Source organism: Lytechinus pictus, chromosome 16, assembly GCF_037042905.1.
Source record: "Lytechinus pictus isolate F3 Inbred chromosome 16, Lp3.0, whole genome shotgun sequence".
NCBI classification, from domain to species: Eukaryota; Metazoa; Echinodermata; class Echinoidea; order Temnopleuroida; family Toxopneustidae; genus Lytechinus; species Lytechinus pictus.
The window spans coordinates 5014456-5027714 of record NC_087260.1 but is presented as its reverse complement, the minus strand read 5'-3'; the positions used below and the strand labels follow the sequence as shown (position 1 = coordinate 5027714).

Below are 13259 nucleotides of genomic sequence, written 5' to 3'. Positions count from 1 at the left end.
TGACATTATTAAAGGCCTGTTAGGGTTCCTATACTGCCCTTGGGAATTCTAGCTGGGAATATTTTATATTTTATTGAAGATTTAACAGTTTGGTGTACATACAGAGAGTTATTTATCATTACTTCGTTAGAAACTTGTTGTTTTCATCAGTTTTGCTTGTTTTACAATTTGAAAATAAAACAATGGTGTTAAATCAGACTCCATGAGGGTGTATCATTCTTTTAAAGTATGTCTAAAGCATGTGGAACAGAAATGAAAATGATTACATTGAAAGTATCTGTTAAGAAGAAGAGAAAATAGAGAAAACTAATTTTTTTCATAAAAGTTGATTTAAATCAGTGATTTTTTTGAAAAAAATCAAGTGATTTAAATCGCGATTTAAATCATGATTTAAATCGACATGATTTAAATCAAACAACCCTGATAAAAATCCACCAAAGAATAACAGTTATAAATTTTCTGTGCATAGACGGGGTGGCCGGTTATCGTATTGCGATCAATGCATCTCATGCTTCGAGCCTGATTTATTTTGGCGATCACGTGATAACATTGTCATCTGCACAACGAACCAGTCGCTGTCATTAGATTTACGGAGCTTTACTATGCATGAACACAGTCAACGTACAATTTTCCAACCTCCTGCTCCACATCGTTACATAATACTTCATGAAAGCTCATTTGGTGAGAATATTCTGTATATCATTCCCAGAGGAGCGTTGTGGCCCAGTGGATTAGTCTTCTGACTTTGAAACAGAGGGTCGTGGGTTCGAATCCCAGCCATGGTGTAATTTCCTTCAGCAAGAAATTCATCCACATTGTCCTGCACTCAACCCAGGTGAAGTGAATGGGTACCCGGTGGGATTAATTCCTTGAATGCATGAGCGCTGAAAGGCAGCTCAAGCTAAAACCGGGGTAATAATAATAACATCGTGCCTCGGAATAGAATATTTCTAAATAGATGGAGCTATATAAATGCCTATTATAATTATTATTATTTAACATTTGTAGTTGGCAAGTTCTTGGTGCAGGGGTTAATTCGTTTTGTATTTCAGCATTTAGTTTTGTAACTTCTATGCAGAAATGGTGTTAAAGGTATTGTTTAACTTTGTGAGCAGCCGATTTAAAAAATTCTCAAACACAGATGAAACATGAGTACAAGTGCATGTATTAGAATTAATAAACGCTGAAAACAACCATTATTGAGAATGAAAAGCTAAAACTACAAGGCAAACCCCGATTTTGTAAATAGGCGTCTTATAGACACCTAAATAGTACACATAAGTGTATGGGGTGAAATTAAGATGGTATTTCCGGTCACTTTATATTTCAATTTTTGAAGCACTAAATAATTATTTTCGAACACAATTTTTTCTGGGCTTCATTTTTGTAACATATCACAGACACAGGTGACAAGTGTGACCTTCTCGCTCAGATTTTTTAAAAGTCAAACCAATGTTAACCAATCACTTTAAACAATGGCGGGCTTATTCTAAGAATTGCTATTATAAGCTCAGCTGATATCACATGACTACGCTCATTGTTTACTCCTATTAACCCTTAATCTCCCGGGGTATTCTTGTCATTCCCAGGGGGGGGGGGCATTATGGCTCCCCTTAAGATCTCAGCCGCGGATTGCGCGATCACAACAAAAATTTGCATGATGGTAGAGAATGACGTAATCTACGCAGTTGCATTGGTAAATTTCAATGAATTCATATATTTTGATTTTATATAAAATTAATTATGCTAATTTATTCATGAAATCATACTTTTTGCTCTGATTCACTAAATAAAGCTCCTAGAATGCTATTTTTTGGTGAAAATATTCTTTATAGCATTCCTAACAATTGTGAATAAAAAAAATTCTGGTACCAAGACTGATTTCTTATTTTTTTAATTGTTTTTTTAATTTCTTATGTATTTCTTTGTTTTTTAATTGTTTTTTCGATGGAAATTGTTCCAGACTTAATTTTGATCATGAACAATGCAAAATTAATTAAGTTTAATCAGTAAAAGTAGAAATAATGATACATTTATGAATTTTGGCTAATACACATTCTGCATTGGATTTGTACATGATATCATGTTTATGAGCAATTTGGGGTCTGACATGCACTTACATAATGTTGCGCAATGTCGTAACCGCGTACCCGGGCGTCACAAATTTGGTCTCAAAAGTTGCGAGAGACTTGAAAGTAAAAAGTCAGTGAGCAGCAAGGTAAAAAAAATTTGCGCAGCAGATATATCGCGAAAATTGGTGGAGAATTAGGGTTAAAGAACTATGACCTTTCTACCTATAAGAGTTCATCAAAGCTTTTCCCAAAATATTCATGATCAGGTTATTGCGATATTATTTTTTTATGTCACATATGCGCAGTTCCCCCTATATGTCAAGTGATACAAATTACTTACCCTGCTTTCTAAGAAAATGGAACTGACTCTATCTGATATTACCAAAAGAAGAACACAATTAAACTTGAGGACAAAAATACTGAATAGATGATAACATCAAACCTTGTCCTCAACCTAAAAATCATAATCAGACTCATACACTTTGGCTTTTCTGAAGTAAATTTCAAGAATGTAATGATAATAGGACGCTAGCCCATAGTGGGATTCAAACACACGACACTCTGATTACAAGGCGAGAGTCAGAATCGCTACACCACAATGCTTCCCTTTAATAAAATGTTTTTTTTCTATCGGTGTATTCAATACATCAGACACACATTATTTTTATAAACCTTTCTCTGAGGAAAAAAATATCCTCAGAATCATGAACCAGTGGAAATGGGAATTTATGGAACCTTATATTACACGACATATGCAGCAGTTGATTGCTGTACCTGTATATGAGGTCAATAATAAAAACTACCCTGCCCATAAGTAAGTTATTCTTTTATGGATTTCTAACAAACCCACAATAGCATGATTCTTTAATTTTTTCTGTTTTCATTAAACTCATTTTGATACCAAGGTGAACTCCCCCTTTAAGCTAAAGGGAGCGTGGAACGTGGAGCGCTGTGGCCCAGTGGATTAGTCTTTGGACTTTGAAACAGAGGGTCGTGGGTTCAAATCCCAGCCATGGCGTAATTTCCTTCAGCAAGAAATTAATCCACATTGTGCTGCACTCGACCCAGGTGAGGTGAATGGGTACCCGGTAGGATTTATTCCTTGAACATGCTTTAGCGCTTATATGGCCTCTCAGCTACAGCCGGGGTAATAATAATATACCAAGTATGTATCTAAATGCCTTGAGCACATAATCAATGTGGATTTGGTGCTTTAGAAATACTCTATATTATTATCATTATTATTATTATTAAGTAAAAGTGCATCTGTATTTTCAGGAAGATAAACATGATTAATCCCTCACTAGACAAGCTTGAAGACTTGGTTATCTTAGTGGCTGATCAGTCACCTGACACTCTCAGTAGTCACATGATGCATCACATGACTCTGCACAGGCTTTTATCCCAGTTGTATGTGTCTTGTTCACCTACATCAGAGAGAGTGAAAAGAAAAAGGGAAAAATGCATAATCAAGTTACATGCATTCATAAAATTTTGCTGAAATGAAAAATCATCCTTGCTGTGAACAAAGAAAAGTTGAAATCGTTTGATCAAGATCGACATTCAAAATGCACCAACTCCCCTGAATACGGGGGCATTGTGGTCTAGTGGTTATGACTCTCGTCTTTTAATCTGGGGGACGTGAGTCTCTGCTTGCAAACTACTCACTGCGCCAGCCCAACTGTACACCGATTCTTACATAACCCCCTTCGAACATGGTTTGGTGGTGGTACTGTATGAGTAGGAATGCAACATAATATACAACTAAAATATAATGATCCATACCTTCTTCTTGCGATCCACCATCAGAATAATCCCTTCCTTCTTTCTCCCTCTGCTTCTTCTCCTTCCTCTTCCGTTTTGCCTGCCTCTTCCTCTCCTCCTCTTCAGAATCATGGTCATAACTGGATCCATCATCGGTCCTGTCCTCTGATTGGCCAAATCTGATGGGAATAGGCGGAGCCCCGGAGTACCCAGTATCACCAGAGGACAAAGAGAACGTCTCAATTTGAATAGCCCCCTCACCCAAATCCAGGATACCTTGGAGAAGATTTAAAGAGGAAGATGTCTTAGTGAACCTCAGTATGCTATTTTAAACAAGTGGAATGCCTCTGGCGGTCTCACCTGCATCACGCGATTCAATATAGCAGCAGTGCTGACTTTGAAAACTGCTTTTAAATAATTATTCACAAAATACACCATTCATATATAATGATACAATACTACGTTCATTGACATTTGACCTTGATCACGTGACCTAAAACTTGTCTGTGATACTTGAATACCCCTATATCCACATTTCATACACTATATCTATAAACTTTGAAAGGTCATGTGACCTAAAACTCGCACAAGATGTTCAGTGATACTTGGTTATACTCTTATGTCCAAGTTTAATGACTCAGATCCATAAACTTTCAAAGTTATGATGGTAATTCAACAGATACTCCCCACATGGCCAAAGTTCATAGACTTTTGAAGTTGGTCATGTGCCTGAAATTTGTACAGGATGTTCAGTGATACTTGATTACTCTATGTCCAAGTTTTATGAACTAGACCAATAAACTTTCAAAGTTATGATGGTAATTCAACGAATACCCCCCAACTTGGCAAAAGTTCATTGACCTTACATGACCTTTGACCTTGATCATGTGACCTGAAACTTGCACAGGATGTTCAGTAATACTTGATTACTCTTATGTCCAAGTTTCATGAGTCAGATCCATAAACTTTCTAAGTTATGATGGTAATTCAACAGATACCACCATTATGGCCAAAGTTCATTGACCTTTGACCTTAGTCATGTGACTTGAAATGCGCACAGGATGTTCAGTGATACTTGATTACTCTTGTGTCCAACTTTTATGAACTAGACCAATAAATTTTCAGTTATGATGGTAATTCAACAAATACCCCCAATTTGGCCAAAGTTCATTGACCTTAAATGACCTTTGACCTTAATCATGTGACCTGAAATTCGCACAGGATGTAAAGTGGTACTTGATTACTCTTATGTCCGAGTTTCATGAATCAGATCCATAAACTTTTAAAGTTATGATGGTATTTCAACAAACACCCCCAATTTGGCAAAAGTTCATTGACCCTAAATGACCTTTGACCTTAATCATGTGACCTGAAATTCGCACAGGATGTAAAGTGGTACTTGATTACTCTTATGTCCAAGTTTCACGAATAAGATCCATAAACTTTTAAAGTTATGATGGTATTTCAACAAATACCCCGAATTTGGCCAAAGTTCATTGACCCTAAATGACCTTTGACCTAGGTCATGTGACGTGAAACCCATGCAGGATGTTCAGTGATACTTGATTAACTTATGTATAAGTTTCATGAACTAGGTCCATACATTTTCTAAGTTATGATGACATTTCAAAAACTTAACCTTAGGTTAAGATTTTGATGTTGATTCGTACAACATGGTTTAAGTTCATTGACCCTAAATGACCTTTGACCTTGGCCATGTGACTCAAAACTCAAACAGAAATTATGGCCAAGTTTCATGAACTAGGTCCATATACTCCTAAGTTATGCTGTCATTTCAAAAACTTAACCTTTGGTTAAGATTTAGTGTTGACGCCGCCGTCGCCGCTGGAAAAGCGGCGCCTATACATGTACATGTACATGTAGTCTCACTCTGCTTCGCAGGTGAGACAAAAAACCCTTTCATTGGTTAATAGGGATGATAGAAAAAATGCTAAAACTTTTACCAACCTTATAAATATCAGTATGCCATGTGTTTTATTGCAGATGTTGTAGGACAAGAGTCAGTGATTTTCACATATAAGCTACTGAAATCCTTGCATCTGGTTGGCTCAGATCAAATCAGTCTATGACTACATCTACTGCTGCATGAAACAGTCCCCTTGTCAGGGCACCTCCTCTCCCTCTTTCAATCAATTCTGTGGGGGGAGGGGGTGGGGTCCATTTCATCATCATCATCTAGCTTTCAATTCCAACACTTCCGTCGTTCCCAATATTTATCATCATGACCATCATTTGTATCTAAAATACATCCTTCTTGAGGCTCCCTTGTATTATTAACTTCATCTCCACCAGGTGGTAATACATTTTCCTTTTCTCCTTTCCTCCCTCCTCTGGTCATCTCTTCAATGTGATTGTAATCATCATCCCTCCCAACCCTTCATTCCTTCGTTCCAATCACTTACCATCATTTGTATCTATAATACACCCTTCTTGAGGCTCCCTTGTGTTATCTACTTCATCTCCACCAGGCGGTGATACATTTTCCTTTTCTCCCTTCCTCCCTCCTCTGTTCATCTCTTCAATGTGATTGTAATCATCATCCCTCCCAACCATGCCTTCCTTCGTTCTAATCACTTACCATCATTTGTATCTATAATACACCCTTCTTGAGGCTCCCATGTATTATCAGCTTCATCTCGACCAGGCAGTAATACATTTTCCTTTTTCTCCTTTCCTCCCTCCTCTGTTCATCTCTTCATTGTAATCATGATCATCATCACTCCCAATCCTTCCTTCCTTCGTTCCAATCACTTACCATCATTTGTATCTACATGTATAATACACCCTTCTCGAGGCTCCCTTGTGTTATCTACTTCATCTCCACCAGGCGGTAATACATTTTCCTTTTCTGCTTTCCTCCATTATCTGTTCATTGTGATCGTAATCATCATCCCTCCCAACCATTCCTTCCTTCGTTCCAATCACTTACCATCATTTGTATCTATAACACACCCTTCTTGAGGCTCCCTTGTATTGTCAGCTTCATCTCCACCAGGCAAGAGTACATTTTCCTTTTCTGCTTTCCTCCCTCCTCTGTTCATCTCTTCAATGTGATTGTGATCATCATCACTCCCAACCATTCCTTCCTTCGTTCCAATCACTATCATTTGTATCTACATGTATAATACACCCTTCTTGAGGCTCCCTTGTGTTATCTACTTCATCTCCACCAGGCGGTAATACATTTTCCTTTTCTCCTTTCCTCTCTCCTCTGTTCATCTCTTCAATGTGATTGTAATCATCATCCCTCCCAACCCTTCATTCCTTCGTTCCAATCACTTACCATCATTTGTATCTATAATACATCCTTCTTGAGGCTCCCTTGTATTGTCAGCTTCATCTCGACCAGGCAGGAGTACATTTTCCTTTTCTGCTTTCCTCCCTCCTCTGTTCATCTCTTCATTGTGATCTGAAGAAGTTGTTGTACCGCTATCAGAGGAGGATCTTGCTCTCTTAGCAGGAAGAACTACACAAATAACAATCATTTAAAGGGTAATTCAGCACAAATTAAATAATTTTTTTAGAGAAAACAGAAAAGTCAGACAAGCAGAAAGGTGAAAGTTTGTAACCAAACCAAATTAAAACCAAAAATCATTCAAGGTAAATTTTGGTTATTTCTTTTTATACCAATACCACATGATCAGAGGTCATTAACCCTAAATGACCTTTGACCTATATCATGTGACGTGAAACTCAGGTCGATAATCTGTGACTTGCTTCCCTTATGCCCAAGTTCCATGAAAAAGTTATGATGACAATTAAAAAACTTGGTGAAAATTTCAGATGTCGAAAAAGTGGTGCCAATGTCTCTCTTCTGTTGCGCAGGCCAGACAAGAACGGGAAGGTATCATCAATAATTGCTTCCACATAGAAATTTTTCACCTCCATGAGGCAAAGTTCTAAATTCTCCAAGCATTGTTATCAATTATCTGATTAACCTTACTCGTTTATTCAATTTTATTTGTTTAGGCTGAAATAGTGATTAATAAACAAACCTATAGATCCTGATGATGATGTCGAAATTGAATCATCCTCTCCTCTGTCGATCCAGCCACTAACCTCGCCTCGATTTCGCTCCTTTTCTGCTTCCTGAATACAAAAAATATATGAATAAATATATAATTTGACACTTCAGAGGTTTCCGGTTCGATCTCGTTCAGTGTCTGAAATTATCTTGGATCTTTTCTTCAGTGTGTTTTTTTTCTTCATTAAGGTTACTTTCTCCTCCAGGCGAAGATTTTATGCAGCAATGGAAATGGACACCTGAGAGTTGACCTCAAGTCAGGACACTTCATGTCACCTGACCTGAAGTCACATTCATGAACTTCAGAGAGTGAGGGACATTTTTTTCTTTGACTCTCGATCCTATTTCTCTTCCCCTTTCTCTGCTGGACACATTGCTTTTTTTTCTCTTAATTCTAATCATTCTCTTCTTTTCTGTTATAATTTATGTAATAAAAATTCTCTCTTTTCTTTATCATTCAAAGACCTAATTTGCTCTTCTTCGTATAATGATCACGAGTACAGTGCTCTCTATTTTTAATTACCTGTGATTAGGATCATACATATTTTTGTCCATAGTGGCTTACCAAAACAAGCTCTGCTTTTTAATATGTCCCTCATTTTCATTTTCTTATGTTACTTGTAATCTGTAATTTGTTTAAAATGTCCCTCATGTTAATTTTCATATGTTACTTGTAATCTGTAATTTGTTTAATAATATAAATGTATATTGCAACAACATTTTATATACAAGTACTGATCAGTTTCCTACGATATAATTTACAATCAAAACATTTCTTATGATGTTTATTCTGTTTTGTTTATTGTTAGATTGATTATTTGACAAATGAATTTCACACTACATTAAAACTGTAACTGAAATTTCAGCAGTATGGGATCAATTTTTTTTTTTTGGGGGGGAAGGAATCTTTGGCAAGTTGAGCTTTACATTTTATTGCATTTTATGTACATAGCCATTTTTCCTATCAAGTGTGTGGAAAAATTGAAACATGTTTGATTTAATCAAGCAAACTTGTTCCGAGGGTTCATTCTCCGTTAAAAGGCATCATTCACCTTGAATCTCTTGCGGTATCGTTGGATGGCCTGGTTGTTACCCTGGATGACAAGGAGACGATTGAAGCGATCCTTGAGGTGTTCCCAGTCTGGACTATGAGGCATCCCCCTGCTCCAGAGTGTCTCCTCCATCTCCAGAGCCCTGTCAAAGTAGCACCGGGCATCCCGGTATCTCTTGGATGCCAGGTGGATGGCACCGACAAAGTAGAGACTGCGGGCCGTGTTGGGGTGCACTCCTTGAAGCGCCTGACGGCCTTGAAGGGCGCGTAACGCCAGTGGAAGAGCATTGTCATACCTAAAGAAAAAAGAATGAACTGTACTTCAAAGAATGAACTAACCCACCCTCAACATTTTCCATGACTGTTTCACTACAAAATATTCCTTTACCACGCTGCTCTCTGAAATTTTAACTTTCAAGTTTCGCGCATCCTTTGAGACAAAATTTGCAACGTGCGAGTACCTCGCTTCGAAATTATGCAACATTGGTGCATGATGTCAGACCCAAAATTGGTCTAAAACACAATTTGGTGTGCAAAGTCAATGTAAAGAGAGATATGTGGCTATCACCCAGTGACTACATGTATGATCAACTGTTCAATCTGAAAAATAAGTAAAAAAGAAAAAAAAAGAATCTAGAGACCATTGGAATTTGAACCCATCATTTTTTTATTCATTTAGCGAGTCGGAGATCGGAAGATAACTGCACTCTCTCTATTTGATTTGATTTTATCCTTCAAATGTTGAATATCTGGACTTAATATCTGGAATGTTTGTCTAGAATGTGAGTAATTCATATTCTGCACTTGGAACTGCAACTACGGATTTTATGGCTTGACGGTTCATCTGAATTAGTGGCAAGTAGTATCGAACATAATCACAACTGTGTGAGTCAGTCCCATCCAGAACGTCACTGTCTCAACAATCCATCATTTATCAAGGTCCTGTAGTTTGGAATTCACTAACAGATGAAATACGCAATGCAAAAACACTTAATTTATTCAAAACAAAGTTCAAAAGATACCTTCTTGAGAAATACAGTGGCTGAATGATGTATAGTTTATGTATAGCACTTGTATTATTATTATTATTGTAATATTATGTTAGGGCATGGCACTTTTTTATGTCTTGGTTCATTGTTTATGTGTATTTTTAAGTTATTTTGTTTGTTTTTAGAAATGTTTTTGCTATATCCCTGTTATTGCATTTTCTATGTCACCTTTTCGTTTTAATAATGGGTCGGCCTAATTATAAGGATTTTTTTCCTTTTTGGCTGCCACCCCTCAGTATGATTCTGAATCATAATGCAATTTTTAGACTGTCTTTTACACTGATTTGTAATACATGTATTTTAACTATGTATTATATTTGTTTTTTATGTAAAGGTTTTACTGAGAGAATAAAACAATTTTACTGATTGCCGGGCAGCGACTCTATCACCAGGACATTGCTGGTCAATGTCACAGTCATAACATAATAGGAACAAAATTCTCATCCACTCTTGATGTTATTCTGACATGCATTTAATCTGACATATTTCAAGATAAGAAAATTGAATCTTATTCACTAGGTAGTAGCCAGAAATGTCTTTACATATTATTAAATCTTCCCCAGAAAGTCTTCCACATTCCATTAAAACCGTTTTAACTACAAGTACAGTATGAATACAAGTACCAAGTGTTAAATTGATTTCTATGACACTCCATTTATTATTCCTGTTGATAAAATATAGGGCTAGGGATTTTATAACAGGATTTTCCATTCAGAATAAAGGAGGACAATAAAAAATTGAGGGGTTAAACATGTTTGAATCGGAACAGTTGTAAATTATAGCCTAAATATCATGGAACCAATCCACAGAATATTTTTTGTTCTACAGTGCAAGAACTTTTTTTTGTTATATTAGATTTTTGTGGAACATTTAGTTATTATGGACCATAATTACCAGCTTTGTAAACCATGGTCAAGGAAATGTCAATGAAGTATTGTATATTAGTTATAACACAATTGGGTGGCATTGGTTCATTTATCATTTACATTCAATAAACTTCAAGTCTACCTCAGAACTAAAAAATCTAACAGAATCAATTTACAAAGCTTGTAATCTTACTTTTCTTGAGCAAAGTAACTCATTGCCATATTCTTGAGCGTAATGCAAGTCCCTGGTGTTCCATCCATTCCAAGAAGACGTTCCAACTCCAGAGATTTCTTGAAGAATTCTAATGCCTGTCCATACCTAGACAGCTCATGCAAGCATGCTCCAATATTCAGCTGGATGGTTGGAGTATCAACGTGTCTATCAGATCCTGTGATACGAGTGCACATGTCCAGAGCTCTGCGGAAGTAGTCAATGGCTTTCAGCATGTCCTCGTGGATGTACCCGTACCGTTCTGTCTTGGCAGCAGACTGCATGGCCTGACCAAGGAGGTTCAGGGTCCGGGTCGTTAGGAAGTGATCCCCTAGAATCTCCTTGCGTATCCGCAGGCATTTCTTCAGCTGCTCAAGTGCATCTTCTCCATTGAGACGGCGAGTTATTACGTTGCCTCTGAAGTGGTACAGTGTGGCGTAACTGAGCTGGACAGAGTAAGATTTCTGGTCTGGCAGTTCTTTCAGGATACTTTCAGCTTTGTCGAAGAGAGGCATGATGGCTTCAACATCAAATCCAAGATCCACAAGGTGCTGGGACTCATGGCAGCAGAACTCTGCACACATCTGTTTCTTTCCTTCTCTCTCTGCCCTGTCCTTGCAGCTTCTATAGAAGGAAAGCCTCTCTTTGGGAACCATCATCAGCTCCACAGCCATGTGGAGCCAGTCATTTTCCTCATCTGATGGGAACTTCTTCAACTTGAAGCACTCAAGCACATGCATGAAGTTGGCCTTCTCATCTTGCTTTGCAGACAGTGCCTTCACAAAATCCTTCTGGAAAATTGTTGCTGTACGCTTTATTTTCTTACCAAAGTGACTCATGAATCGATCCTCACCCTTTTCATACTCTACCGCCAATGGATTATCGGTTTCTGTGCATAGCTGCTGGAGAAAGGATCTAAGAAGCAGATGAATACTGTATCTTGCAGATCCTGTGTTGCTCTTTCCTTCTACCTCTACCACATCACTTTCTAGGAGGCTCCTGTACTTCAAGGCCTGTAGATCCAGCTTGAGACCCACCCGATCCTTGTGCGAATATTCCAGGATATCCTGCGCTGCCTTCATGTTAAATGTCCCAGGTATCACGGACAACCTCACAAGATTGCGTTGGTATGCCTCTGGCAGCTTCTGGATAGTGTTCATTAGGCTGTAGGCCAGCTGATCATCTTTAGCCAGACCAAGGTGTGTAAGGCTTCCAACAAGCCTCTGGGCTTGAACATCATCATGGCGTGACAAATGCTTGATCATGTCTCTGGGAGTGACGGTGCCATCCTGGAAGCGACTGGCCACAACCTTCAAAGCCAAAGGGATCTTTCCACATAGATCAGCCAATGTACGAGCATCTTCGTTTTCAACTTCTGTCTTGCCAGCATGGTATTTGATGATCTCCATAGCGGCTTCAATGTCCAGGTCATTCTCCCCATCCAGGCGGAAACAATGGAGGTGACGGCTGGTAATCCTTGTATGCTCCAGACCAATCCTTGAGGTGATGACCACTTTGACCTTCGGATTAGCCAGGTTGAGCATGTTGTCTATCAAGTCCACAAACTGGCTATATGCCTGATTGGGTTTCTCTGCAGTCCCAGGGTCCAAGGGCTTGTCAGCATTATCCAGGATAATAACAGCCCCAGCTGTAAAAAAGAAATTAAAAAAATTCTCCATTTTAAAAACGAATTTAAAAGATTAAAGGCTCAATATCAACCTCTATAATAAAATATTGAATGCACTATATATCCTGAGATATATTCCACATAGATGTTTAAGTTATTAGTGATTGATTTTTTAAAAATGCAAAAAATTCAGAAATTTTCTCAGTCACGTCACTTTTCATGAAATCAGTAATGAATCAATATTACCATTAAAACAAAATCTGAATGATTACCCCTACTGCGGAAACTCACAGTGCTTCTTTGGGTCGTAGTGCTCAAGGTAAGCATAGAGCATATCAGGTTCGTAGCTGCGGCACTCCACACCTAGAGCATGCATAATAGCAAAGAAGATATCCTCTACCATCGGGAGCTCTCTCAAATCCACGAAAATGACCTGTCCGTAACGGATGAGCCTATAGGTGGCCTCTTTTGCCAGTCGGGTCTTCCCTGAACCAGGCATTCCACTGATACCTATGCAGTGAATTCGATCGTAAGTCTCGTCTAGTATGCCTACAATCCTGTAGAAAACAACAAT

At 38.0% G+C, this 13259-nt stretch overlaps 1 protein-coding gene across 2 annotated transcripts in view; it reads right to left on the bottom strand.

Annotated features, from left to right (window-relative positions):
* Positions 1 to 1904: 1904 nt before the first annotated feature.
* Positions 1905 to 13259, bottom strand: part of LOC129279364 (uncharacterized) — a 38145-nt gene continuing 26790 nt past the window's right edge. For both annotated transcript variants that reach the window (XM_064110828.1, XM_064110827.1), the window contains exons 5-11: positions 12977 to 13242; positions 11041 to 12706; positions 8934 to 9228; positions 7853 to 7946; positions 7141 to 7323; positions 3858 to 4112; positions 1905 to 3499 (exon numbers count right to left, since the gene is read on the bottom strand). In XM_064110828.1, coding sequence (XP_063966898.1) covers positions 3450 to 3499; positions 3858 to 4112; positions 7141 to 7323; positions 7853 to 7946; positions 8934 to 9228; positions 11041 to 12706; positions 12977 to 13242 — 2809 coding nt within the window. In that variant the 3' untranslated portion in view covers positions 1905 to 3449. The remainder of the gene's footprint in view (positions 3500 to 3857; positions 4113 to 7140; positions 7324 to 7852; positions 7947 to 8933; positions 9229 to 11040; positions 12707 to 12976; positions 13243 to 13259) is intronic.